Genomic DNA, 25,684 nt, shown 5'->3' with positions numbered 1-25,684 from the left:
TTACATTACTTTATCTTACATTTCAGCCACAAACAAACACACACACACACACACAAACGTAAAAATATACATATAGACACATATGTATATATCTCTGTGTGTGTGTACATATACACTCAGCCATTTCAGAAATGTACTTGTTATTCAATCATACATGAAAGTTGTGACTAAAAGCATTGGAGAGAAAATTAAATCAGACATTCACTGACAAGTGTAGGTGGATTTCTTGGAGTGCTGCTCTCCTGGGTCTTACATGTGACTGTATAACAACATGGTGCAGTCTATAAGTGAGCCACTTTGGCTCTTTTTATTACATGAATCAAGGGTTAATATTCAAAGCCACAATTCTGTAATATTGTTGGATCTTTGCTTTACATATAAAACACCTTGAGGCAAAAAGTGAAGTGACTTTAAAATTGTATTTAAGACTGTGATTGATGTACTGACCCCTCTGCTGCGGACAGCTTCTTTAAGCAACGCGACAACATCTTTCCCCTCACAGCCGCTGGCTTTAAACCCCTTCGTCCACTTCAGGAGTATGCCCTAGACAAATTACAGAGTCACAATCAGAATCCTTTGTATTTAGCCACGTTTGTGCCCACAAACATTTGACTTTGGTTCACGTTACTCTTTGCATGCAAAGAAAAGAAACATTTTTTTGTAGTCAGGGTGTCATTAGAGCTGAAAATTGAAGCACACACAGAAAGAAAAAAAACAACAGCTCAGCTCTCAATTAGAAAAACAAAACACAAACAAAAACAAGAAGCAGTCAGGGAAGACAAACCTCCATTGTCTCCATTTGGAGATGTTAGCTCTTTATACAGTAAAGTTACAAGTGGGATACAAATAATATCAGGCTCATCAGCCCACAATTTGTTCCCCCTGTTCAAATCACAGACAAACAGGATCCCACAGTTGTTTATGTTTTTAAACCCATTTTGTACAGAGAGGCAATGTATTGATAGCAATGTTGAACATTATTACACAGGAAAAAAACAACTACATGTAAAATAATTACACCGAGACGCCTCTGCCTTTCTAAATAGAGGGACAGTAACTACGTGTGTGTAAGCGTGTAAATACTGCAGATAGAGACAAAATACTGTTAATCTGACTATCTGCTATTCTGCAATTCATCTAATGTAAACAATAACGTGGCGCACAGCGTGACGTGAATAAAGGCTCGTGAATAAACCTTTGACCTTGCATGAGGAACTCTGTATTCCTCGTCCACACGTAAACGCAAAAAAGGAGTTTTAAAAAATCTCCATTTTCGGTGATTCGAAACGCCGTTTAGGTGTGGATGAAACAGCTGCGTTTTCAAAAAAACCCATGTAGGTGTGGACGTAGCGTTAAAGAGTTAGTAGATTATTTTCTTACTACCTGTAATTTATTGCAGATTACTTGTATTTGCTTAATTGTTTACTAAATGTTTGAGGTGTGAAATAAACCGCAATGGAGCAAAGTATGTGTGGTTGGAGGATGAGTTTGTGCGTGCATGTGCGTGCATGTGCGTGCATGTGCGCGGACGAACATTTTTCTTGTAAAACAAAGGGGGGCCTGGCAAAAAAAGTTTGGGAACCACTGGCTTAACACATGTGGCAGGTTGTTGTCATCAATTGTCGCTCCTTGTTTTGAAGTTCAACAACCGAGCCCACTTATACAATCACATTCACAGATCACCAAAATATCTTTCTTTATGCAACTCTGTCTGCATGACGCCCTATTACAGGTATATTGTTTGGGGCGATGATTCAGAGTTCAAATTTATTTTGCAGAGCTTCTTATTTTCATCATCATCCAAACAACATTCCCTATAGTTCACTGATTGTTCAAACTTCAAGCTGCTGGGAACATTTGATTGCTAGTATTTGTTGTTGTTTTTTTTTTTTACTGACAATGCAAAAGGCTATGATTGCTATATCCAAGATACAGTGGCTTGCAAAAGTATTCGGCCCCCTTGAACTTTTCCACATTTTGTCACATTACAGCCACAAACATGAATCAATTATATTGGAATTCCACGTGAAAGACCAACACAAAGTGGTGTACACGTGAGAAGTGGAACAAAAATCATACATGATTCCAAACATTTTTTACAAATAAATAACTGCAAAGTGGGGTGTGCGTAATTTTTCAGCCCCCTGAGTCAATACTTTGTAGAACCAGTTTTTGCTGCAGTTACAGCTGCCAGTCTTTTAGAGTCTGTCTCTACCAGCTTTGCACATCTACAGACTGAAATCTTTGCCCATTCTTCTTTGCAAAACAGCTCCAGCTCAGTCAGATTAGATGGACAGCGTTTGTGAACAGCAGTTTTCAGATCTTGCCACAGATTCTCGATTGGATTTAGATCTGGACTTTGACTGGGCCAGTCTAACACATGGATATGTTTTGTTTTAAACCATTCCATTGTTGCCCTGGCTTTATGTTTAGGGTCGTTGTCCTGCTGGAAGGTGAACCTTCGCCCCAGTCTCAAGTCTTTTGCAGACTCCAAGAGGTTTTCTTCCAAGATCGCCCTGTATTTGGCTCCATCCAGCTTCCCATCAACTCTGACCAGCTTCCCTGTCCCTGCTGAAGAGAAGCACCCCCAGAGCATGATGCTGCCACCACCATATTTGACAGTGGGGATGGTGTGTTCAGAGTGATGTGCAGTGTTAGTTTCCCGCCACACATAGCGTTTTGCCAAAAAGTTCCATTTTGGTCTCATCTGACCAGAGCACCTTCTTCCACATGTTTGCTGTGTCCCCCACATGGCTTGTGGCAAACTGCAAACAGGACTTCTTATGGTTTTCTGTTAACAATGGCTTTCTTCTTGCCACTCTTCCATAAAGGCCAACTTTGTACAGTGCACGACTAATAGTTGTCTATGGACAGATTCCCCCACCTGAGCTGTAGATCTCTGCAGCTCGTCCAGAGTCACCATGGGCCTCTTGGCTGCATTTCTTATCAGCGCTCTCCTTGTTCGGCCTGTGAGTTTAGGTGGACGGCCTTGTCTTGGTAGGTTTACAGTTGTGCCATACTCCTTCCATTTCTGAATGATCACTTGAACAGTGCTCCGTGGGATGTTCAAGGCTCGGGAAATCTTTTTGTAGCCTAAGCCTGCTTTAAATTTCTCAATAACTTTATCCCTGACCTGTCTGGTGCGTTCTTTGGACTTCATGGTGTTGTTGCTCCCAATATTCTCTTAGACAACCTCTGAGGCCGTCACAGAGCAGCTGTATTTATACTGACATTAGATTACACACAGGTGCACTCATCAGGCAATGTCTATGGGCAACTGACTGCACTCAGACCAAAGGGGGCTGAATAATTACGCACACCCCACTTTGCAGTTATTTATTTGTAAAAAATGTTTGGAATCATGTATGATTTTTGTTCCACTTCTCACGTGTACACCACTTTGTGTTGGTCTTTCACGTGGAATTCCACTAAAATTGATTCATGTTTGTGGCTGTAATGTGACAAAATGTGGGAATGTTCAAGGGGGCCTGTAGCTTGTGTACTCCCCACCAGAGTGTCCCAGCAAGTTTAGAAAACAGAGTATAGTTTAGACCAGTTTCTCTACCTGACACACTCCTGTGCTCACATACAGCGTGACGAAGAAAGTTTTAAGTATAAGAAGATATAAATGAAATAACCTGATCCGTAGCAGGTCTGGCAATTAGATAAATACAACCTCCAAGCAACCACAAAACATGACATCCTGCACCGCATCATTATTTATTTAACAAAAACAAAACCAACTAAGCCAAACCAGAGTACAGTGCAAGTAGCAACCTGATCCATCAGCAAGTGTGAGCAGAAGTTTGGGCACTTTGCTGATCTGGGGCATTTGGGCGTCCTATCTACAAAAAGGACTACATCTCAGTCTCATCAAGCCTAAATTATCAAAGTTTTATGACAGAGTAATTAAAAAAAACAGAATTAAATGTAAGGCCATCTGTCTGACAGCTAAAACTTGACAAAAAACTGGGTCATGAAACAAAACGCTGGTTTTAAGACAACTAGCAAATCTACAACTAAATGGCTGTAAAAGAAAATAATTAAGGTGTTGCAATGGCCCAGTCAAAGCCAGATGCTGCAGTGGGACCTCACAAGAACTACAAATGAAGCAACTACCTGCAAAGCTCAATGAACTGAAGCAATGCTATAAAGAGGGGTGGGCAAAACAATGATGATGTGGAAATTGATACAAGTGATTCAGAAAATGATTACATCAAGTTACAAACTACTGAATCATGAAGTTTACTTCAGTCTAAACTCATACTGACGTAGACCAAGGGTGGGTCTTTGCTGGGGTAAAAAGTATAAACGTCTTTGGTGAAAGGCACCAAGAGAAAGATGTAACCAGTGATTCATATAGTTTATAGCTCATTTTACACAAACACAAAAAATTACCTCATCAAGTTTGGTTTGATCGCAGGGGAAGGAGAACGTAAAACCCAAAGGTAAAGATGCTCCTTTCATGCCCATGTATTCCAAAAAGTCAGCTATGCAGTCCACAATATGGTTGAACAGCTAGAAAAAAACAAAACAAAAAAACAAAATTAAAAGGAATATTATAAGGTATAAGTACAAATAAGTACAAAGCATCACTTTTGCAAGCATCCACAGTACTGTGCTTTGACATGGCAAGTTCTAACCAACATTTGGCCTTAATTTAGCTCTTAATCACAAGTAGCTTCCTGTCAGTCAGTTTCAGTCGAAGCACTACCTCTTCCCCTGTGCCTTGCATGATTTCCTGTGGGATACTGTAGATCTTCTGTTGCATATCCACACTGCGTTTTGTTCCACTTCTCACTCGCACCAGAAGCACTCGAAAGCTGGAGCCTCCGAGGTCCAAAGCCAAGAAATCGCCATGTTCTGTCCAGGTATAAAAGACATTAACTCATTATATTAAAAAAAGAAAAGAAAAAAGAAACCTTGTGTCAAAAACAAGCCAGAGCTTGGGGGAGGCGGGGTTAAACCTACCTGATCCGTCGGGAGTGGATCGGACATAAGTGGGAAGCATCTTGATGCTGGCCTGCTTGTGGGTTTGCTTTGACAGACCTCGGGTCATCTCCTCGCTGAATCGCCTCTTTACCTCCAGCAGCTGTTCGCGACTCAAGCGCAGCGTGTCGAGGATGCGCTGCCGCTCAGCGTTTTGGTTGGCAAGTCGGAAGGCCACCGCAGTCACCATAGCTGCACCCTTCCCACTACCATCCTGTGACTGCAAAAAACGCACATCGCAGTCGGGTACAAGTCGACGAACCATTTTGTTGAGCCTCCTGGAAAACCTAGAAAAGACACACATTTGGTTAAGTCCCAATGGTTTCCGTCTTCTGTTGTTCCTTTTTCGCTTGTACACATGATACCCAAACAACTTGCTCTGTTGTGTTTTGATCTTTTTTTTACATTCAAGCTGCTCTACACCAGACAATAATCTGGAACATCATCTGTGGACATTTCCTTCTTCAGAGATTAACATTGTGTAGCCACTTCTTATACCTGAGTATATGATAAAGTCGTGCTTATGATTTTTGCCAAGGAACACACACACACACACACACACACACACACACACACACACACACACACACCAAACTGTAATGAATCATTTTTTCATACACACTGTGCACTTTAACTGATGAACGTGGAGGTGATCTTGGTGACATTTCCACTAGATATATTTGATCAGCAAACCTTTTACATTTAAAATTTGCCCATTAACGTCTTGAACACACCCTCCCTGTCAGTTAACCCCCCCCCCACACACACACACACACACACAATGACAAGCTGTATATGTTATAGATTATAATTTTCAGTTACACTAAAAGCAGCGCATAATCAAGCCAGCTAGGAAACCTGGAAAAGGTAAGTGACAGGCAATTCAGCTTGCAGCAATTTTCCTTTAAAAAAGGGGGGGGCAGAAAGATAAGGACTCAGTTTAAGAGCACAATTTCCTATAGATGGATTTTTCTCTGCTATAAGTGAACTTGATGATGCTCCTTTATCGTGTATACATCCTTCCAGCATTCAGTCTTTAAGCTGTTTGTCTGACTTATTTCTAATCACACAGAGCAAATGTGTGGCTGTTCACTGAGATCACCTTCCTGAGACTTGTCTGTGAAGGTTCTCAGTCATCCAGGTCATCGTAGTCAAAGGAGCTTGCAAAGAAAAGCGTCTGGACTTCTTTAAGTTACTTGAAGACATTTGACCTTAGAACTGAAGAAGCTTCTCGGATGAGAGGTGAAACGTCTTCAAGTAACTTAAAGAAGTCCAGACGCTTTTCTTTGCAAGCTCCCTGAGACTTGTCTTTATGCTCTTCTATTCTTTGTCTCAGGGACATGCAGGCACACAGAATGAATAGTAAAAATGTGATTTGAAGTGACAAACACAGCCACTCCACAGCTACAGTAAAAGGTGCCAGTGACACAGCTCAAAGTCATGAATGTGTTGGCGAGACCAACATACCAGAAGTGATCCACTTACTCTGGATGATTCTTGTAAACAGAGCCATCCACTCCAATAGTGACACGCAACTTCTCAGCAGCTTTGTTGTCCCGGATCTGTCGCAGCACCGACGCTAGAGAGGAAGCGCACAGGTGTGCGGCCCGTGTGGATACAATCTGACACACCCTCCGAGTTGCTATGCAGTCCTCAACCGACGGGTCCAGCCCCAGGCCACGAAGTATCTTCTCAGCACTAGCAATACCTTCCTCATCTCTGCAGGGAGGAAAGTGAAGAAATTAACGTGAAGAATAGAAGAAGAGCTTGAGGACAGAATTCTTACCCTCCCCCATAAAACGCCTTTTTATTTTAAATACGTGCCAAGTGTTTTTTAAAAGGGCAAGACATTTTTAACACAGCTGTTCCAAACAGCCTGGATTATTATAGATGCTCACATTATTTTACTTTGCATACAGAAACATAATGATTTCACAAAAAACAAAAACTAACAGCTTCAAAATTATTAGCCTCCATGCTAATAGCTAGTTGCATATACTTGCTGCTGGATAACAGCCTGCACTCATTTGCTGTAGTTTCCAACAACTACATATTTCCTTTGCAAATCTTTTAAGCTCCTCCACATTTTATGTTTTTCTGGTATGGATCTTAGTCTTTAGTTCATCCCACAGATTTTCAATTTTGATTCAGGTCAGGGCTCTATGTAGGCCAGTCAGGAAGAGTCACTTTGTTTGTCTGGAGGTAGTTCTCCACCAGGAGAGATGTGTGTTTTGGGTTGTGGTGTTTGGAGACAAAGGGAGGATCTCAGCTTTGGTGCTCACTGCTACAGGTTTGTTTGTTTTTCCCAAAATCTGCAGATATCCTTCTTCATGATTCCTTCCACCTTGATGAGATTCTCAGTTCCAGACAAACGAAACGATCACAAGCATAACACTCCCACCATCGTGTTTCAGTGTGGGGAAGGTGTTCTTTGGCTTGTACGCCTCTTCCTTCTCTATCCTCAACCTTCACAGCACATTTTTAATTACTAGCATATAATCTCTGCCCATTGCTTTTGAACATTCAAACTCAGAATTTAACTTATTAATGAAGACCTGTTAATAGATTATTTACCAGAAAGCAATAAAAGAATAATAAACTTTCAGGAAATGGACTATGTGTTCTGTGAGAGGGTCTGGTTTTCTCTTCCCTGCATGCTGTGCTTCTACTTTGCTGTTGGGGAAGATTTCTGTTCAAGAATCTTTGAAAGACCCACTAAACATGTATTTGGTGTTAAACATCACTTGTTCACCTCTTTAGCTATAAATAACTAATATTTTGAGTCAATCCACCCAAAAAATAAACATAAAAATAAAAAATCTAGCAAAACAGGAGCGATGGCAATTATATGCAAATAGAGCCATGTGAGGACGTTTACACAATAACTTGAAGCAGGATTCCACAGTTAGACAAATTATAATCTCAATTTTGGCTTCCCACAATTAAATGAATATGAGTGTTCATGCATTAAAATGTATGTAAAATAATGCCCTGTTGATTTAATTTTGTTGAAAGTTTTGGTGAATAAGAAGGACTACTTTGATACAAAGATGTGAACAGATGTGAAAGCAGTGTGAATTATAATATTATTGTTCACTAGAATAAATACGTAATCGTGACAAATACCTAACTTGAAGTAATTGTGTTGTGTGTGACTTTATCACTCTCTCTTGTCATTGTGTCATTTTGGCTCTTCTTTAAAATGTTGCTTCAGTTCATTGCAGTGTGGGAGCTCTCATTTATGCAACACTTTCTTAACGTCTTGATGCATGCTCAATCATCCAGGAAAGTAAATCCCCAAAAGTTGATTCTGTTCATCTGGACGTAGCGTTTTGTGGGAGAAACGTTTCGTCACTCATCCAAGTGATTTGCATACATTTGCGTAATGACACTTGCATAATGACATTTGCAAATGTATGCATTATGCAAATGCATGCAAATTTACTGTACTGCAAAATGTACTGTGTATAAGATTGGGGAACCTGCAGTCAGCTGAGACTGAAGAAGTCACTTGGATGAGTGATGAAACGTTTCTCCCACAAAACGCTACGTCCAGATGAACAGAATCAACTTTTGGAGATTTACTTTCTTAAAGTTCTGCCATAAAATTTCAGTCAGGCTGAGGTCTGGGCCATTACAACACCTTGATTCTTTGCCTTTTTCACCATTCTGTTAGAGATTTCTTGCTCTGATTGGGCTCCTGTTGCATGAATGAGTTTCATCCGAATGGTGAATGGACTGATTATTATCTACTGCCTATATAATGCATACATTCACACTCCGATGCATCGGAGAGCAATTTGGAGTTTGTGATGCAGAAGGCAGGATGCAGTCAGGGATCGAACCACCAACCTTCCAATTAGTACATGACCTGCTCTACCTCCTGACTACAGCCAGCCCACCCAACCTATGCAACTTTAAAAACGTCAGCAGTGTTGCCATGTTATTTTTAGACTGACGTCCAATGGAGCTATAATTGTTCAGCCTTTTTTTTGTGCTGTCATGAACTTTAACATTTAACAGACTAATTCAGGTCTGCAGAGTGTCAGATGTAGCTCTTGGATGTTCGGCAGTTTCGATGAGCATCTTAATTGCTGGCATAGCTCGTTGCTACTAACATAATGTTCAACAGGTTTGCACTTAATCCGCCATCTGAGAGATATCACAGAATGCAGTGTCAAGGTGCAGATGTGCACACAAACACACAAACACACACACAGAGAAAAACTAACTTGTCATTCTCGATTGCATAGATGTGGCTGGTACTGAAGTGTCCGGTGGTGAGGAGCTCTGACGTAGTCTTGCCCTGAAACAGCAGCTGTGATCTGGCCATCTTTACCAAGATGAGACGTACCAGTTCCCCCATGTACATCCCACTAATCATCTTCTCAAACCTGCATGCAACATGAAAAAAAGAGAAGCAAAACAACATGATATACATATATTTATAAAATATGATGAGCTCTATTTATGTACATCTACACACAGTGTTGGGGAGTAACGGAATACATGTACCGTACGTTACGTATTTAAAATACAAAATATGAGTAACTGTATTCCGTTACAGTTACTGTTTAAAAAGGTGGTATTTAGAATACAGTTACTTTGCTGAAATTAAGGGATTACACGGCGGTATTTTCCTGTTTCATATGTTCAGCTATGCTCTCTCTATTTTTGGTTTCCACGCCCCAAACAAAACACGCATTAAGAGGCTCTAATGCCTGTGTCTCAATCTCGCGGCCCATATCACCCCTACTTGCGGCCCGCATAATGACGTGAAGAAATATTTAAAAAAATTTTATATGCAGGCAGAGTGTTACAGGCATAGCCCTAAAGAATGTAGCCTCATGGGCAGTGCAGTCCGTGCTGCAGGGAGAATGGACGGCCATACCCGTTATGTGTCTGTGAGCGAGGGAGGGAGAAAAAGGAAAAGTGCGAGTTGTCATCGAGCAGAAACGGGAGCTGGAAGCATGTAAATATAATAATAACCACTGCAGCCAAGAAGAGAGCCTGACGAGCCCAGCTGTAAGTAAGCTATTAAGACTCGACTTTACACTGTGTTCGTGTTTTCCTCCGAAACAATAAGTTCTGTTGGAGCAGCCTTTCAACGGTTCTCTCTTTCTCTCGCTAGCAAAGTTGACCCAGACAACAAAGTAAAGCTAGTTTTCAGCTACGAGCCCGACACGAGCCCGACACAAACCCGACGAATTAGCCAGAGGTCCCTTTACTACGGTTTGGAGCCGCGGACCTGTTTTATATACGCGCAAAATAGTTTTCTATACGAGATCGCTGCAAAAAGTGCAGCCTTACCTAATGTCCACCTACTGTTACTCATTTTATATTAAGATTTAAACATCTAGTTGGTATTGGTATGGCGAGTAACCTTCAGTAATAGTAATAAATCACAGCAATAGTACATTCATGTAGTTGTAAAAAAGCATGATAATATATTAAGTAATCCAAAGTATTCAGAATACGTTACTCATTGAGTAAGCAGCACATAACAAAGCTGTTCCCAAATGAAATGCTGAGGCAAAAAGCCTTTCCAGCAGAGTATTATTTTTATGTTTTTAGACATAAACAAATATCAATGTTTGACAAGTGTGAGACAGTCAGAACTACAACAATTTTAATAAATAAACTGTCAAAAGTTTGATTTTTGTTTTAGAATTACATGGTGATAATGATCCACCAATTAGACATTAAAGTCATTCATTCAAGTATGTGAACTGTTTAATCTCTCTGTGACGCACTGCATGGTTTATTGTGACTGGAAATTAAGGCCATGCAAACTTAAATCCATCACCTCACCCTATTAAACCGTGTCTGGGCCCAGACCTCTTATTGAGGTTTCTCATGTGACATCAAGAGCTGTCCACTATACTGGATGTGATACAACCACTGGTTGCTAGGGAAAAATGTGCTTTTCTGACAGGTTGCCAATGGTTCCTGCAGGTTGATGGCTGTCGCTGGGTGAAATCAGTTGCAAAGAAGGTGCTGCACCAAAAACCTCCCTGCAGGTCACCTTTAGTTTTTCATGTTTGTCTGCAAATACTCCAACAACTAGCCAAGCAGCAGTAAAACTTAAAGAAACATAAACCAGAAATAGTTAGCTGTGCCTTTTGAAATTTGCCGGCTGCAGTGCTGAAGGGCTCCATTTCCAGTTTGCATCGCATTTTTCATTTTCGCTGATACTCTGAGAGCAGCTGGCCAGTATTAACAGAGCCGAATATTAATTTTTCCCTCACAACCGGTGGTTGCCAGATGGTCATGGACCAATCTCTAGGCCTGTGTGACTGAGGCCTTATTCACTTGATCCTACATGACTGTCACATGTCCAAAACAGTGAACAAGTGCCCACATGTCTGCAAAACCTCAAATGTTCCAGGACACACTGACTTTTTTGACAGAACTCTGAATTAGTATATGAAAAAGGTCATTTACATAACATCAGCAACAACACCAACAAAGGTGAAGCAGTCAGACAAAGTATTTCAATATGCCCACATGAATGGAAATCAGAGAGAGTCACTTCTAATTCAAACCCGCCTGCCTGTGAAGCCACCAGCATGGGATGTTTTATATAATACCAAGTCGTGTGAGAACAAACACACTCACAGCTGCTTGCCAGGGTTGAATGAGCCTGCGTCCAGCTCCCGGTCAATGTCAGTGCGCAGGTCCTCCAGGGCCCCGTCGTCCCCAAAAGCACCCCACTCAGTATTTACACACATCCGCCCCTCGTCACCATCCAGAACACCAATGTTCCTCATCTGCTCCATGTAGCAAGCGTTGGTCCCCGTTCCTTGAGAAAAGAGATTTCACTTTAACAACTCTGTCAGTAACTATGTAACGACTAACTGAGAGGTCGGCTGGGCTTAGTGGGCACATTTAAGATTACACTTACAAGATGAGTGTGAAAGCACCTGTGCTCACTCCTCTCTTCCAGTTTGTATATATTTTTACAATACAAGTTACAAATATAATACTATAACAATAATATCACACTTTGCAGCAGAAACTGCATCTGAATGAAATCCATTAAGGAAAAGTTGAATAACTGAACAGAGATGAATAAGAAACTTCAGCAGGGCCATGGAAACAGTGAAGTGCCACATGTTCTGGCCTTCAGCATTAAAAGATTTTTTTTTTTTTTTTTCATGAACATCGATATTTTTACCCAAAAAGAAAACAGATGGAGCAGTTCATCCCTTAGGATGGGTGTTACATCACTGTTGTGTGGTAGAAGTCTCACTGAGCCTCATAATCCCTTTATAGTCACTGTTACATTAGACTTACCTACAATGAGGCCAACTTCACAGTGACGGTCATCAAAGCCACAGGTCATCATGGTTCCCACTGTGTCATTGACCACAGACACAATGTCAATGTCAAAGTCCTGCAATGAGAATCTGTTTGTTAAAACAAGCTTTCATTTGAAATCACTACTTCTTGCATCACACTATTTTGGATTTACTTCAGCACTTCATTTTGTTTAATTTACTACACTGAAATCAATCTTTAAGTTTTTATGCAGGTGTTTTATCTAAACGTGTTTTCTTGCTGAGGTTTGCTGAGGACATTTGTTTAGTTATTGTGGATGACCTTCCATACTTATAGCTGGAAGTATCATTGATATCTTTAAAAGGCACAATGCAGCAGCTCATGCTGTCATTACCCCAGGTCACCTGCACAAGACGCATGTAGTGTTAGCCTGCACAAAAAGATCTTTTCTTCCAAGTTATTAGAGCCTGAGCACTCACATTGCGAAGGCTCTATTGTATCTGCTCCATTTATTTAATATGAGTCCTCCCTTAGAGTACACGATTTGCAGACGAGCTCCAACCAGGATGCTCTTTGGCACTGTGTGTTCACGTAGAAAGCAAACTGTACTTTTTTACCATTTGCTGCTCCAAAAGAGCCAGTGTGAATTACTTGTAAGTTTGTTGTGAACAGACACACTAAATATCTTGTTTGAGGTGAGCCAAGCCTCGGGTATACTCAGAATTCACCATAAACTCTAGTTTTGGCACTGGGTTCAGTCATTACTCATTTTCCCCATGTATGCATGCTCATGAAGATGATTCATAAAGCCCCTGGATATGTGAAAATTATCAACTTGCATGGACATGTTTGCAGTCTCACAGTAAACAGTGTGGCAGATGCATAGCAGAACAAGTCAGGCCAGTGGTTTGCATTTGTCTACTCATCTTGTTCTGAGTCTTTCCACTACTTCAGCCAGCTTACTGAAGAAATTAGAAAGGCTTTGAGAAGTGATGCAAGAACCAGTGGTTGATCTGCTCATCTGCTCTGTTATATGCTCTTCATCATCCAACCAATGACAAGGAGTCAGTGGTTGAATGATTTTGATCACTGTCAAGATGGGCATGCTTCTTCTTGACGTGTGGGATTTAACGATTAGAACGATTTGGTCGTGAAACAGTGGAGTAAAACGAGCACGCTTGCCTTGTGGTGTCAGGCGTGTTTTGAGATCATGTTGCAAAGTTTCCTCACACTATAATCAGACAGGATCAGAGAAACAACACCTCTACACCGAGTTTCTCATGTGTGCCCAAGTCTATTTTTTCCTGCAGGTTGAGGAATAAGCACTGATGAATGATGTTCAAACTCCTGTTAATGCAAATATTCAGTGTGCCAAGCAGCTAATACATTAGCATCGTTAACCATAGCATAGTTGTCGGTGCCAGGCTGACTGGTCTGAGGTTACAGTTTACACAGTAAAGCTTAAAATCTGATATATTGTCTAATGTTTCGGTTTTTTCCCGGGACATGAAACATAAAAAGATTTTTCTACTATGTGTTAGGTATAATTATTTAGCAGTCCTCAGTTGTAAATTAGTCATCTACAGCAGTGTTTCCCAACCACTGTGCTGCGGCAAATAGGATTGCCGTGAGAAATGATCAGGTGTGCTGTGGAAGATTATCTGTTTCCACCTGATTAGTACACCAAGCGGCTGGTGTGAGTCACAGGCAGAACAACTACAATGTCTTCCACTAGAGGGCAGTACAACGACCTGCTCTAATTAATCGGTTGCCAACTGCCAGTAAAACAGAAGAAGAAGAAGACGAAGAATAGTCATGCTGTGAGTGAGGCAACGCAGCGTGTAATAGCAATAAATAAATATTTGAAAAGAAAAATTAGTCATTCTGACCTGGTCCTGGAGAAAATTCAGACCCAGATGAAGGCCCTAGCATGAGCAGTGGTCAGATGAAAGCAAAAAAGGTATACTGGGGCCAAACCAAGCCAATTCCACTATGCCTGGTGCGCAGGGAAAAATGATCATTATGCTTTTTGTGACATTTTTGTTTGGTGGTGTGCCATGGGATTTTTTTAATGTGAAATATGTGCTGTGGCTCCAAAAGGTTGAGAAATACTGATCTATAGCAGTGGTACCCAAGCTTTTTAGCACCACGGACCGGTTTATGTCCAATAATATTTTCACGGACCAGACTTTAAGGTGTCGCGGATAAATACAACAACAACAAAAAAAAAACCACACGGGCAAAGACCCAGGGAAACTGAGTTAACGATAAATATGATTTAAAAAAATAAATAACGTTAAAAACCCTGAAAACCATACATTTCACACCCGAGCCTCAACTCTTGCAGCCCGGTAATAAACGACTCACAGACCAGTGGTTGGGGACCGCTGATCTACAGTATAACTGCCTCAACTTCCTGTTGTATTCCTGCTGTTTCAAAAATGATACAAATAGGAACGCTGCACAGTGCCCTCTGGTGGACAAAGTATGAAAAACCAACATTCATAACATGGTTGAAGGGTGTTTCTCCCGTCTTGTCCTTACAACCTTTCATAAAGAGTTGTAAATGAGTTTAAAGAAGGGTGGAGTTTTCTGCTCTACACACTGTGGGCCTCTTGTTACTTGCTCGTTAAACTTCCTTTAAACACCACAGTAGCTGAGGTATTGTTGCTGATCCCTGATCCATCCCTGTATGAACACAGCATGCCCACCTTCTGATGGCTGCTTCCCACATGATAACATGTCATGTTTCAATGGGAATGCAGGAGAACAGAACTTTGCATTACAGATATGTAGCTGGGAAATCTGGAGAAACTGTGATGATATCACGGGAGTGCAGACCGAAATGTTTCCTGACAATTGTTGCCATCAAGAATTAAGTTCTGAAAGCAAAAGGACGTCCAAACTAGTACTACTAAGGTGTGCCTAACACAGTGGCAAGCCAGTGAATGTAACTGCAGCTACACTTAATTAGTACTGTTTCAATACCTTTCCAAATGTTCAAGTGTTTATGAATTTGGATAATTACCCCTCTTTTCTTGATGGATTTTCTCAGAAGGCTGACCACATCCTGTCCTTCCACCCCACTTGACCTGAAGCCTTTAGTCCAAGACATCAAAACAGCCTGCAGATGGAAAAAAACAACAACAGGACAAGTCAATTAAAAAATAATTTCATGATATATTGCTCAGAGTTGTTACACATCACTCATCAACTCACACAACGATTGAGTGAATCAACCAAAGTGATTTACAAATCACCTGAAATCTGAAACACACTTCACCGCTGGCTGTAAGAGTCCCCGACTCAGGTGGCAACGCACACTGTGTTAATAATAACTTAACGTGACAACAACTAAATGCCAACTCTTCCCTGTAAAATGTGGGGAAGCAATTACTTTGCTGTTTTAAATTTGCTGACATTTAAAACAGCAAAGTAAATAAACAGCAGGTGGTAATTACTCTATAAATCAAAGATAAACATTTATCTTTTTATAAAGTTCCACGACACAGCCTGGTCTGGGACATGAAAGCTGCTCATTCTAACCAGCATTCATTCAGAGAAAAATTAATGAGTATTATCAATAAGAAATTTCAATTTTATCTGTTAGTCATTTTTTTTTTTTCCTTCCCACTGTCGCCAAAGTGCTTGCTCATAGGGGGTCATATGATTGTTGGGCTTTTCTCTGTATCTATGAAGCGCCTTGAGGCGACATTTGTTGTGATTTGGCGCTATATAAATAAAATTGAATTGAAAAAATTGAAGTACAAACTACAGACGAATACGAAACAGGAAAGGTCACTTAGCAACTGGCAGCTAGTAATAGAAATAAAGCCAGAGTAATTATCTGCTAACTAATAATTTCCCTTTTAAAATGTATGAACTTTGTAAATCTTGTAAAAAAAAAACAAAAAAAACAAAACAAAAAGAAAACAGAAGACTGAATGCCTCCTCTGTCTGCTGTAACCAGTTTTACTGCATATTTTTAAAATAGCCACAAAAACTTGTGACCATCTTCACTGTAAAAACAGGTTTGTACATTAAATCTAAAATAATATAACAGACAGCATTAAAGTTCCAAGTCTCAGCTGTAATATATGCAAAACGGTGTCTGAAAGTACTGGAACAGTTTGGTCACTAAAACCTTAGGAAGCTGTGTGTCGTTTCAACCATTGACTGTAGAAAACACTGTTGACTGTTTTCTACAGTCAATGGTTTCAACATATGTTTATGGACAAAGGTGCTCACCTGTGGGTTCAAGCTGAGTGAGTGTTGGATATTAGGCTGTGGTGGAGCTATCTGTCAATTTGAGAAGTTAAAAAAAAAAAAAAGTAAAAATGTGAAGAACAAATTGTCTAAAAAAAAATGTAAAATAAATAAATAAATAAATAAAAACCAAGAAAAAGAAAGAAAAATCTACAAGAGACATCAGTTTGTTTCATCTGTTGCACAAGGGTGCACAGTAGAAAATAGCAAAAGCTGAGGAAGTCTTCTGCATGGTGGACAAAAAAACCCTTTTGAGTACACGGGGGGGAAAAAAGCTCCTGAAGATGTACGCTTAGGGACAATTTACGAAAACATCCACCCTCCATAAACCGAATTTCTACTGATGAATTAAAATGAGCTTCCTTTAAAAAGATGGAAAGAGAAAAAACTGAATTGAAGGGGAAAAAAAAGTCTCATAACCCGAACCATTATTTTAAGTATAGAAGTGGTTTTGGGAAAGCATAGGAGGTTGGCTGTATGTCAAATTAGAACTGTGATATTGTCATTTATTGAATATTTCACTGCTGATGGAAGCAACAGGTAAAATGCACAATGACACAACAGCATCGTGCATGCTAAGAATCAGCTAGATTCTTTAAATATCATACAATTAAGCATTAAAAACATGTGGCCAAAGCAAACAAAGGGCTTTTTAGCATGATTGCTTTAAATTGCAGCACTTGCCGCTCAATTTAGAAACAAGGATGGAAATTCCAATATCAGTAAATGTTGAAGATGTTTGCAACTTATTGAGTGAAGTGAGCTGTCATAATAATGGCAAATGTGTTGTGTTAAAACTGTTACATATAACACACAGCTGTTCCCTTACTTACACAAACTGAGACTTGGCACTTTAATGTAGTAAAATAAAGAAATAAATCAACAAGAACGCAAAGAGCAAGTGTCCAGATACTCACAGACTGGACCGCATCACTTTTTGCACAGGAAAAGAAGAGTTAGAAAGAAGGCCAACGTAATAACCCAAGAAAAGCAGCAGTGTGATGAAGCCCTCACTGACTGCTGCAAGTAAAAGCTGACAGCAGAGGACCATTAGAGAAACTTCACGCTATTTTCCATATCCTGAAAGAACTAAAAATAAAGGCCCAGTTCATGCAGCAGCAGAGCAACGCTGCTCTCCGCATCCCCTTCTTCGTCCAGACAAGAAAGGTTATCAGATGACCAACCAAGCGTACAGACAAGACCTTTCTAAAAACCAGATATCTCCCTGCTACAGTTAGGAGCCACAGATCTGGAAAGGCAACACTTTAAAGGACATATCTAGGGGCGACCATGGCTCAAGAGATTTGGGAAGCTCATCTGTAACCGGAAGGTTGCCGGTTCGATCCCCCTGCTCTCTGGTCGTTGTGGCCAGAGGGGCCGATGGCGCAATATGGCAGCCTCGCTTCTGTCAGTCTGGCCCAGGGCAGCTGTGGCTACAACTGTAGCCTCCACCAGTGTGTGAATGTGAGAGTGAATGAATAGTGGAATTGTAAAGCGCTTTGGGTGCCTAGAAAAGCGCTATATATCCATTATTATTATTATTATTATATCTAAAGTATGGTAGCAGTTTGAACTTCTGAAGAGGTCAAAAACAAAAATCTGGCTCATTCAGAAACAACTAAAATGCCAAACTTGAAATGTTAACAGTAATTGTGTTATTTTATCATTAATTTATTTTAAACAATTTCAACTCTTTATATATCTAAACACAGAACAAAAGGAGTTCTACTTAAACAGAAATACAAGAAAGAAATTAACTGAATTGAATCTTTATTGAAATCCATCCAAATCTGTGATTTGAGGGCAGAACTTTTAAATCACTCACCTCATCCAACTTAGTCTGCTGGCAGGGAAACGAGAAGGTGAAGCCCAGAGGAAGCTTTTTGTCCTTCATGCCCATCTTGTCCAGATAGTTAGCCAGACAAGCAGCTATGTGGTCAAAAAACTACAGGAGAAGAAAGGTCAGTTTTCTTATTAAGTGCAAAATAAAAAATTGCATCTTTAATTTTCCATGCATGTGTGCATTGTTCATCCAACTAGCAGTGCTGCTGGTGTAATGAACCTTGTGATACATTATTACGAGTCCTGAAGCTGTTTAAATCCTACTAACATCACTATACATCACTTCATCACATCTTTGCTATGGCAATTGTAAACAACATCTTAACTCAAGTATGCAATAAAGAAAGCTTTTAAAGCACTTTACAGTTCAACACCTTGAATTAAGTAGCTTGTAGAAGCACAAGTAGCAGCAATAAGCTGAAGTAATAGTTTTCTGTGTGACTTTATCAACATTTTTGTGGAGGAATTTCATCCCACTCTACTTTACATTGGCATTCCTTTATGCACAGCTCAAGACTACAGTTTGGTCCATTTCAAAACATTGACTCTTTTTCAGGCATTCTGTTGGAAATTTCCTGCTGTTCGTGGGATTATTGTCCTGCTGCATGACCCAGTTTCAGCCGAGCTTTAGCTGTCAGACAGATGGCCTCACTTTTGACTCTTGAATACGGCAGCAGTTTTAGATACGGGCGGCACGGGCGGTTGCCCGGGGAGGCATCGTGGTGGGGGCGGCATCACGGCTCGTTCTCATGCTGCCCCGACATCATGCCAGCGCATATTGGGAATGGCATTGGTTTTCTATCGCCCATTTGCTGGGAGTAAGGGCGCCCTCCGTTTGCGAGGTGCGCCTGCTGCTTGCGGCACAGGGAGGAGAGGGCGGGGCGGCGGGTCATGCTCTGGCTGGCTGGAGCAGCAAAAATTACCAACTCGCAAAATAAAACAAATTACAAACAAACCAACAAACACGAAAACAGCAGACATTATGATACAGACTTATAATTTGCACCGATGTTTTTTCAAAATTCTATAAGCGAAAAGTGAGCGCGAGAGCCCTCGGTGCACCTGCTCGCTGCTGAAGTCAAAGTAAACTTTATTGTCATCTCCGCTACATACAGTCCAGTATATAGAGAGACGACGAGGCTCCAGTTACAGCAGTGCAAGTAAACAAACAATAAATATAAGAAGAGTAAGAAAATAAATATACACTTTAGGACCAGGGGTAAAGGGATCAATAACAATTTAAAATGTATATTTTATATTTTGTTGATTTAAAGTCTCACACACAATCCGTTTTTAAAGTTTAAAAACAGAGAAAAGAAGAGGAGGAGTGTAGCGACTTCCACAGTCGCTAGAGGCCGGGGACTGAGCCTGCCTATTTGCCTGTCAACTTTACGCAGTAATGCCAGAGGTGGAATTGCTTGCTTGTTTATTAAAGTGCTTGAAAAGTTTACAGAGCAATGTGATCGGCTCGCGATTCAAACTCTTAAAACATCACAGGCTCTAATGCAACAAGGGGAAACTCGTTGTGCTGCGGTCAACAAAAACTACGGCTACCCAGCCCTCCTCTCTGTCAAAATCAAACCAGTGAAAGACAGACTGACACCGCCCTCTTAATGTCGCCGCTAGCACCCACGTGACTTTGACCATTACACATCACCATAGCAACCAAACAAATGAAAACCCAGTGATCATTAAAATTCAATACATTTAATTATGACTCCTACAAGGAGAAACAAGCAAAAGATACAGGTAAGCAGATGTGTCATTGGATAATGGCAGGTCATGTATCCTAAAACATTAAGAATCAGGATACTTTCTTAATCCCTAAGGAAATTATGTGGGTTACAGTTCCTCCAAGAAGAAATGGTAAAAATAGTAACAGTAACAGACTAAACTCCAAACAATATATACAATAATATAATATTAATTAGTCAGTGTCAATTGTTGATTTGTCCTGTTCTCATTGTATGACGAATTATGATGTCTGTTTAGTAGCCGTTTGCATACAATGCATACTCTGTCTCTCTCTTCATGTGTGTGTGTGTGTGTGGGGGGGGGGGGGGGGCAGAGGGGGTGTTTGCCCAGGGCGCCAAACAGGCTAGGACCGCCACTGCTTGAATACTTTGGTATACAGAGGAGTTCATGACTAACTCAATGACTGGGAAGTGCCCAGGTCCTGTTGCTGCAAAACAAGCCCACATCAAGCCCAATGCTTGACAGGTGGTATAATGGTGTTATTGCTGATGTGTCTGGTTTTTGCCAAATGTGGCGTGTATTATGGCAGAACTTCTCCCCTTTTGTTTTCATCGGACCAAAGGACATTGCTACGCATTTACCAATACCTGCATGGAAAAGTTCTTAATCTGCGCAAAAAATGGCTTAACACGCAAAACCACTGTGAGATTTTGACAAGGGAGCAACATCCAATTTTGCTCTTGCAACCATGTTAAACTCATTCTAATACAACAGGTTTGTGTTTGTTGCCTGCAGTGTGCATCATTTTAAAGACTTTTGTTCAAATTTCCTAAAGAAAAACACATCTATTCATTTGTTTGTACACATAGTTAGAGGCACTTTTAAATGTAATCATAAAGTACAAACAAATCCAGGTACAAGTATATTTATAAACACCAGGTTTATTTATGATTTATGGACAGTTTTGTGCGAACACACATGAGTAAATAAGTTTTATTGCTCCATGTTTGTTTTAAACAGAAGAGCTTTTCTACTGATAATCTTTCCAAAGAAGTCATACTCGGGGGAGATGGAGCTTTCTTTAATTTAGTGGTGATAGACTGCATTCTCTTTCTCTTTTAAAGCCCAACCTACTGCTGCGCTTTTTATTTTTCACTCTTCCCTTTGCTCCATCCCGAGGCCATGAAAATGGCTGCTTGTAGATGGGGAATTGCAAGACATTTTGAGTGTTGTGGATACGACACTACAGAAAGCCACAGGCTCAGCAGGGGTTGGCATTCATGATGGTCTTGGCATCTGTCATATTTGTCTGTTTTTTTTAGTTTGTTGTGTGATGACTTCTGACAACCCTGCCAAAACCCAGTCTGATAGTTTGCAAAAAACTTTTATTTTTCTTTAGTTTCTAACTAACTTTTTTAATATCTAATTTAAATATTTGCAGTTGAGTGTATTTGTTTGTCTGACAGCTGTTTTATTTTGCTGTGTCCATGACAATTAGGCCACTGTTAACCTACACAGTTTATGTTTTGATTTCCTGTGTTTAGCACATTTAGTTTAACTATGATGAAATCTACTACAGTGGACCCTCGTTTATCACGGGGGTTACGTTCCAACCTGCGATAGGTGAAATCCGCAAAGTAGCCACTTTTGTTTTTTACAATTATTATAGATGTTTTAAGGCTGTTAAACCCTTCACTACATACTTTATACACTTTTCTCAGACAGACGTGAACATTTTCACACTTTTCTCTCTTGTTTAAACACTCTCAAAGCTCAAACCTTTGTAGAAAAATAAGTAAAGTGTTACAGAATGAAACCAAAGATCAAACCCTGTTTTCAGGTCCAGAACATGGGAATAGAGCAGCTGCCAGAGAATTCAGCATTAATGAATTATCTGACTGTTTTGTTTAGCTTAATGTGCCTTATAATGTGGTGTGCCTTATGGTCTGAAAAATACGGTCACTTGTACATTCCTTTAGCACGTCCAGAAGTCCAACTTTTTTTGCGATATTAGCATCTTCTTCTGCCTTTTGGGTGCTACCGCAGCTGCCTTTGACGGTGCAAAACGTTTTGTCAACATTGTTGTTTGTTGGAGAGAAAACTTACAAACATACAGTGCAGCACTTCAGAGTCACACTGCTAGCAATCGAAGATTGATGTAAATTTGACAAGCTGAACGCATTCTGTACAGTGAAGGAGACATGGAACAAGATTGATTGACGATGGTCTACAGCCAATCAGTGAGCCTGTCTATAAAAGCAGAGGTTTTCAGTAGCTTGCTGTCCATTAGTTTGGGAAGGGTTGGAAGTGCATTTCCAAACCATGTGAACTCCTTTTTCTTTCTACACTGAAAAAGATTATTCACATGGGAAAAACATTCAAGACACTGCCACGCTTCCCAGTGAACATCATAGTAAATTCAATGCTCAGTTTCCCTCAAAGAAAAGACATGACATTTTAGAATCTACAGACCTCAGGTGAGCATGTTCAATGTTAAAGGTCATGACAGCACTATTAGAAAAAGACTGAACAAATGTGGCTTGCTTGGAAAGGTTGCCAGGAGAAACATCTCTCTGAAAAGAACACCTGAGCACACATTAATTTGGCAGAATTGCAAACTCAAGACCATTGCATCAACCATGAACTCCTCTGTATCCAAAGGTTTTCTATAGTCCACTATAAGGTCATCTGTTAACTACTAGAGCTTGGTCACAGTTGGGTTCTGCAACAGAACAGTGACCCCAAGCACAGCAGCATATCTACAAGAGAACAGCTGAAAGAGAAAAGAATCAAGGTGTCCCAGTCAAAGTCCAGTCCTCAACCTTAAGAGAGCGGTTAAGAAATGAACACCTGCAAAGAGTGGACCTAAATTCCTCCACAATAATGTGAGAGACTGATAATTATTATTTGAAGTTATTAATTGGTGGTTCTATAAGTTATTGAATGATGCAGTGTGTGTAGTTTCGCACATGCTGCTTCTACATTTTGGCTTTGAGCATAAATAATGACACAGTATAAAATCTCATGTGTAATTGTTAATCTGAGGTTGTATTTACCTCATTCTAGCACACTGTAGGGATCAGAGTTTATTTCATTAGAACTGAAAGACGTAGTCTTTTCTTTTTGCCTGTATAGATGTACTTCAAATAAACTAATGATAATTTAATTGTCATTTTTGAGTTGATGAGGCCAATTTCTCCTGTCAATGTGCGTGCTTCTTTCTTCGTACATGGCTCGTAAACCTCAGCGATAGCAAAGCACACGGAAAAAGAAAAAACATAAATTAGCCTTCCATAATGTGGAACGCCTCTTACCTCAGACCCGCTGCCTCTCATGATGTGTTCAGGAATGTCGTAAATCTGACTTTCCATCTCCACTTTTTGCTCGCCGTTACCCATGACTTTGACCAGAAGTACTCGGAAGTTTGATCCACCAAGGTCGAGGGCCAGGAATTCTCCTTGTTCTTTTCAACAAAAGAATAAACCCAGAGTTACATACAGCACAACACTCACAATATATACTCACAACATATACAGTGGGGCAAAAAAGTATTTAGTCAGCCACCGATTGTGCAAGTTCCCCCACTTAAAATGATGACAGAGGTCAGTAATTTGCACCAGAGGTACACTTCAACTGTGAGAGACAGAATGTGAAAAAAAAATCCATGAATTCACATGGTAGGATTTGTAAAGAATTTATTCGTAAATCAGGGTGGAAAATAAGTATTTGGTCACCTCAAACAAGGAAAATCCCTGGCTCTCACAGACCTGTAACGTCTTCTGTAAGAAGCTTTTCTGTCCCCCACTCGTTACCTGTATGAATGGCACCTGTTTACTGTTACTCCTCATTCCTCACCCTTGTAGTAGATACTCTCATGGTTAAATAAGGATAAATAGGATACATTTGAACATGCTAGGTGACTTCCTTCTTAAGTTATGTGTTTATGATTAGATAAAAACCTGTTACACTGATTTACCCCCTGAAGAATGAATGAATGTTTTTGGTTTGAGATGAGAACATCTTGCCTCAAGACAAAAGCCCCTTTTTCAAGGAACACATTTTCACTGGACACGTCATTTACACCAACTCTTTACAGTCTCATATGAACAGTAGAGCAGGGCAATATGACCAAAAATATTTATCACGATATACATTTGAAAATTTGCGATAACGATATAACTGACAATATAATTGACACTAGACAAAATACTTTACAACTCCACAACTTTATTAGTGCAAAAAACCCATCAATGTATTTTCACTTAAACAGGCAGCTGTTTATGTGCATTAAAGTTATATAAAAATGTAACAGTGCAAATTGCTTGCTGACAGTTTAACCAAAAGGCATTTCCAGTGGAAATTGGCCGACATATCCTCAGCATAACCATGTAGAACATCCACAAAACTTAAAAAGAGGTTATACACACACAGTACGGTAATATTATGTTGAAGCACAGTACGTATCACTCCGCAAGGCTCCTGCCTACGACGGATGTAATGCTCCGACAATCCATCAAGCGGTGCGGCTTCGTAGCTTAGCAAAGTCGTACTAAAACATTTGACAGATTTTCGAGCGCCGTGTCCCACATAAAATCGTTTCGAGGTCAGTAAACACAACCAGAATTCATACATAAGGCACACGGGATTATAAGGCGCACTGTCGATTTTCAGAGAAATCAAAGGATTGATTTTAAGTGTGCCGTATTTTCCAAACAACATGGTAATAACGACGGCCCGCTAGCATGCTCTACCAAAAATAGTGCTTTGTTGTGTATCTGACGGATGAAAGCCAAACCAGTTCCACACCACTGAAGTTGCAGCATTTTTACAAACCAGCTCTGGTTCATCCGTTTCATTCAACGATCCACTTTCGCTCTTCTCATTCTGCGTCGCCGCCATGTGCGTATGTAAACAAAAGGCACTGCGCATGCGCGTTTTACCCCTATTCTATCGCGATATTTCATTTTCCTATCGTTGCCCAAAATTACACCGGTATTACCGTGAACGATATGATATAGCCCAGCCCTAATGAACAGTATCCTGTACGTGAAACGGGTATTACCTGTTCCGTCAGGAGTGGAGCGCACAAATGTGGGCAGCATCTTGACAGCAGCTGTGGGGTTGGTGTCTCTACACAGGCCTTTGTCCATCTCTCGACGAAATCGTAGTGACACGTCCATCAAAGTCTTATCTGACAGCTGGAGGTTGTGAAGGTATTTGTCCACCTAGATAAATAAAGAAGTAATTAATTAACAAAGTTAGTATTTCCTAAGTACTAGATTAGTCTGCATCAGAAAATATAACATGCATTACAGTCTTCCTTGGCAGGGTTCAAGGGGATAATTGCTTAATAGCGTGTAGCTTCCTTTCAAGTGTTGAGAAAAAAAACAAACACACAATCTCAAATAGAAACACAGAGTAAACAGCATCATCGTGTTAAAGGTCACCAAAAATAAATGCCGAATGATTTCTACTAGTTTCCTTCAAATTTTCCAAAACCATCTAGTGGGCCGCACTGGAGTCTTTACCAGGCCAATTCTGTCCCCCAGGTCTTATGTTTGACACCCCACCTAAGACGTCCCAACAAAGAAAGAAATGAAAATTATTCTTA

At 40.3% G+C, this 25,684-nt stretch overlaps 1 protein-coding gene across 2 annotated transcripts in view; it reads right to left on the bottom strand.

Annotated features, from left to right (window-relative positions):
* The window catches only part of hk2 (hexokinase 2), a 38,188-nt gene that overhangs the window by 9,672 nt on the left and 2,832 nt on the right, over positions 1 to 25,684 (bottom strand). Inside the window, exons 2-14 of one of the 2 annotated variants that reach the window (XM_085180664.1) lie at positions 25,136 to 25,298; positions 23,388 to 23,536; positions 18,362 to 18,481; positions 16,519 to 16,569; positions 15,299 to 15,394; positions 12,286 to 12,385; positions 11,608 to 11,791; positions 9,222 to 9,383; positions 6,475 to 6,708; positions 4,972 to 5,276; positions 4,715 to 4,863; positions 4,399 to 4,518; positions 448 to 543 (exon numbers count right to left, since the gene is read on the bottom strand). In XM_085180664.1, the coding sequence (XP_085036790.1) occupies positions 448 to 543; positions 4,399 to 4,518; positions 4,715 to 4,863; positions 4,972 to 5,276; positions 6,475 to 6,708; positions 9,222 to 9,383; positions 11,608 to 11,791; positions 12,286 to 12,385; positions 15,299 to 15,394; positions 16,519 to 16,569; positions 18,362 to 18,481; positions 23,388 to 23,536; positions 25,136 to 25,298 (1,929 nt within the window). The remainder of the gene's footprint in view (positions 1 to 447; positions 544 to 4,398; positions 4,519 to 4,714; positions 4,864 to 4,971; positions 5,277 to 6,474; positions 6,709 to 9,221; positions 9,384 to 11,607; positions 11,792 to 12,285; positions 12,386 to 15,298; positions 15,395 to 16,518; positions 16,570 to 18,361; positions 18,482 to 23,387; positions 23,537 to 25,135; positions 25,299 to 25,684) is intronic. The other variant, XM_085180665.1, reaches the window with a different exon arrangement.

This window comes from Neolamprologus multifasciatus, chromosome 12, assembly GCF_963576455.1.
Source record: "Neolamprologus multifasciatus chromosome 12, fNeoMul1.2, whole genome shotgun sequence".
In the NCBI taxonomy this organism is placed as follows: Eukaryota; Metazoa; Chordata; class Actinopteri; order Cichliformes; family Cichlidae; genus Neolamprologus; species Neolamprologus multifasciatus.
This window is presented reverse-complemented; position numbering and strand designations above follow the sequence as displayed.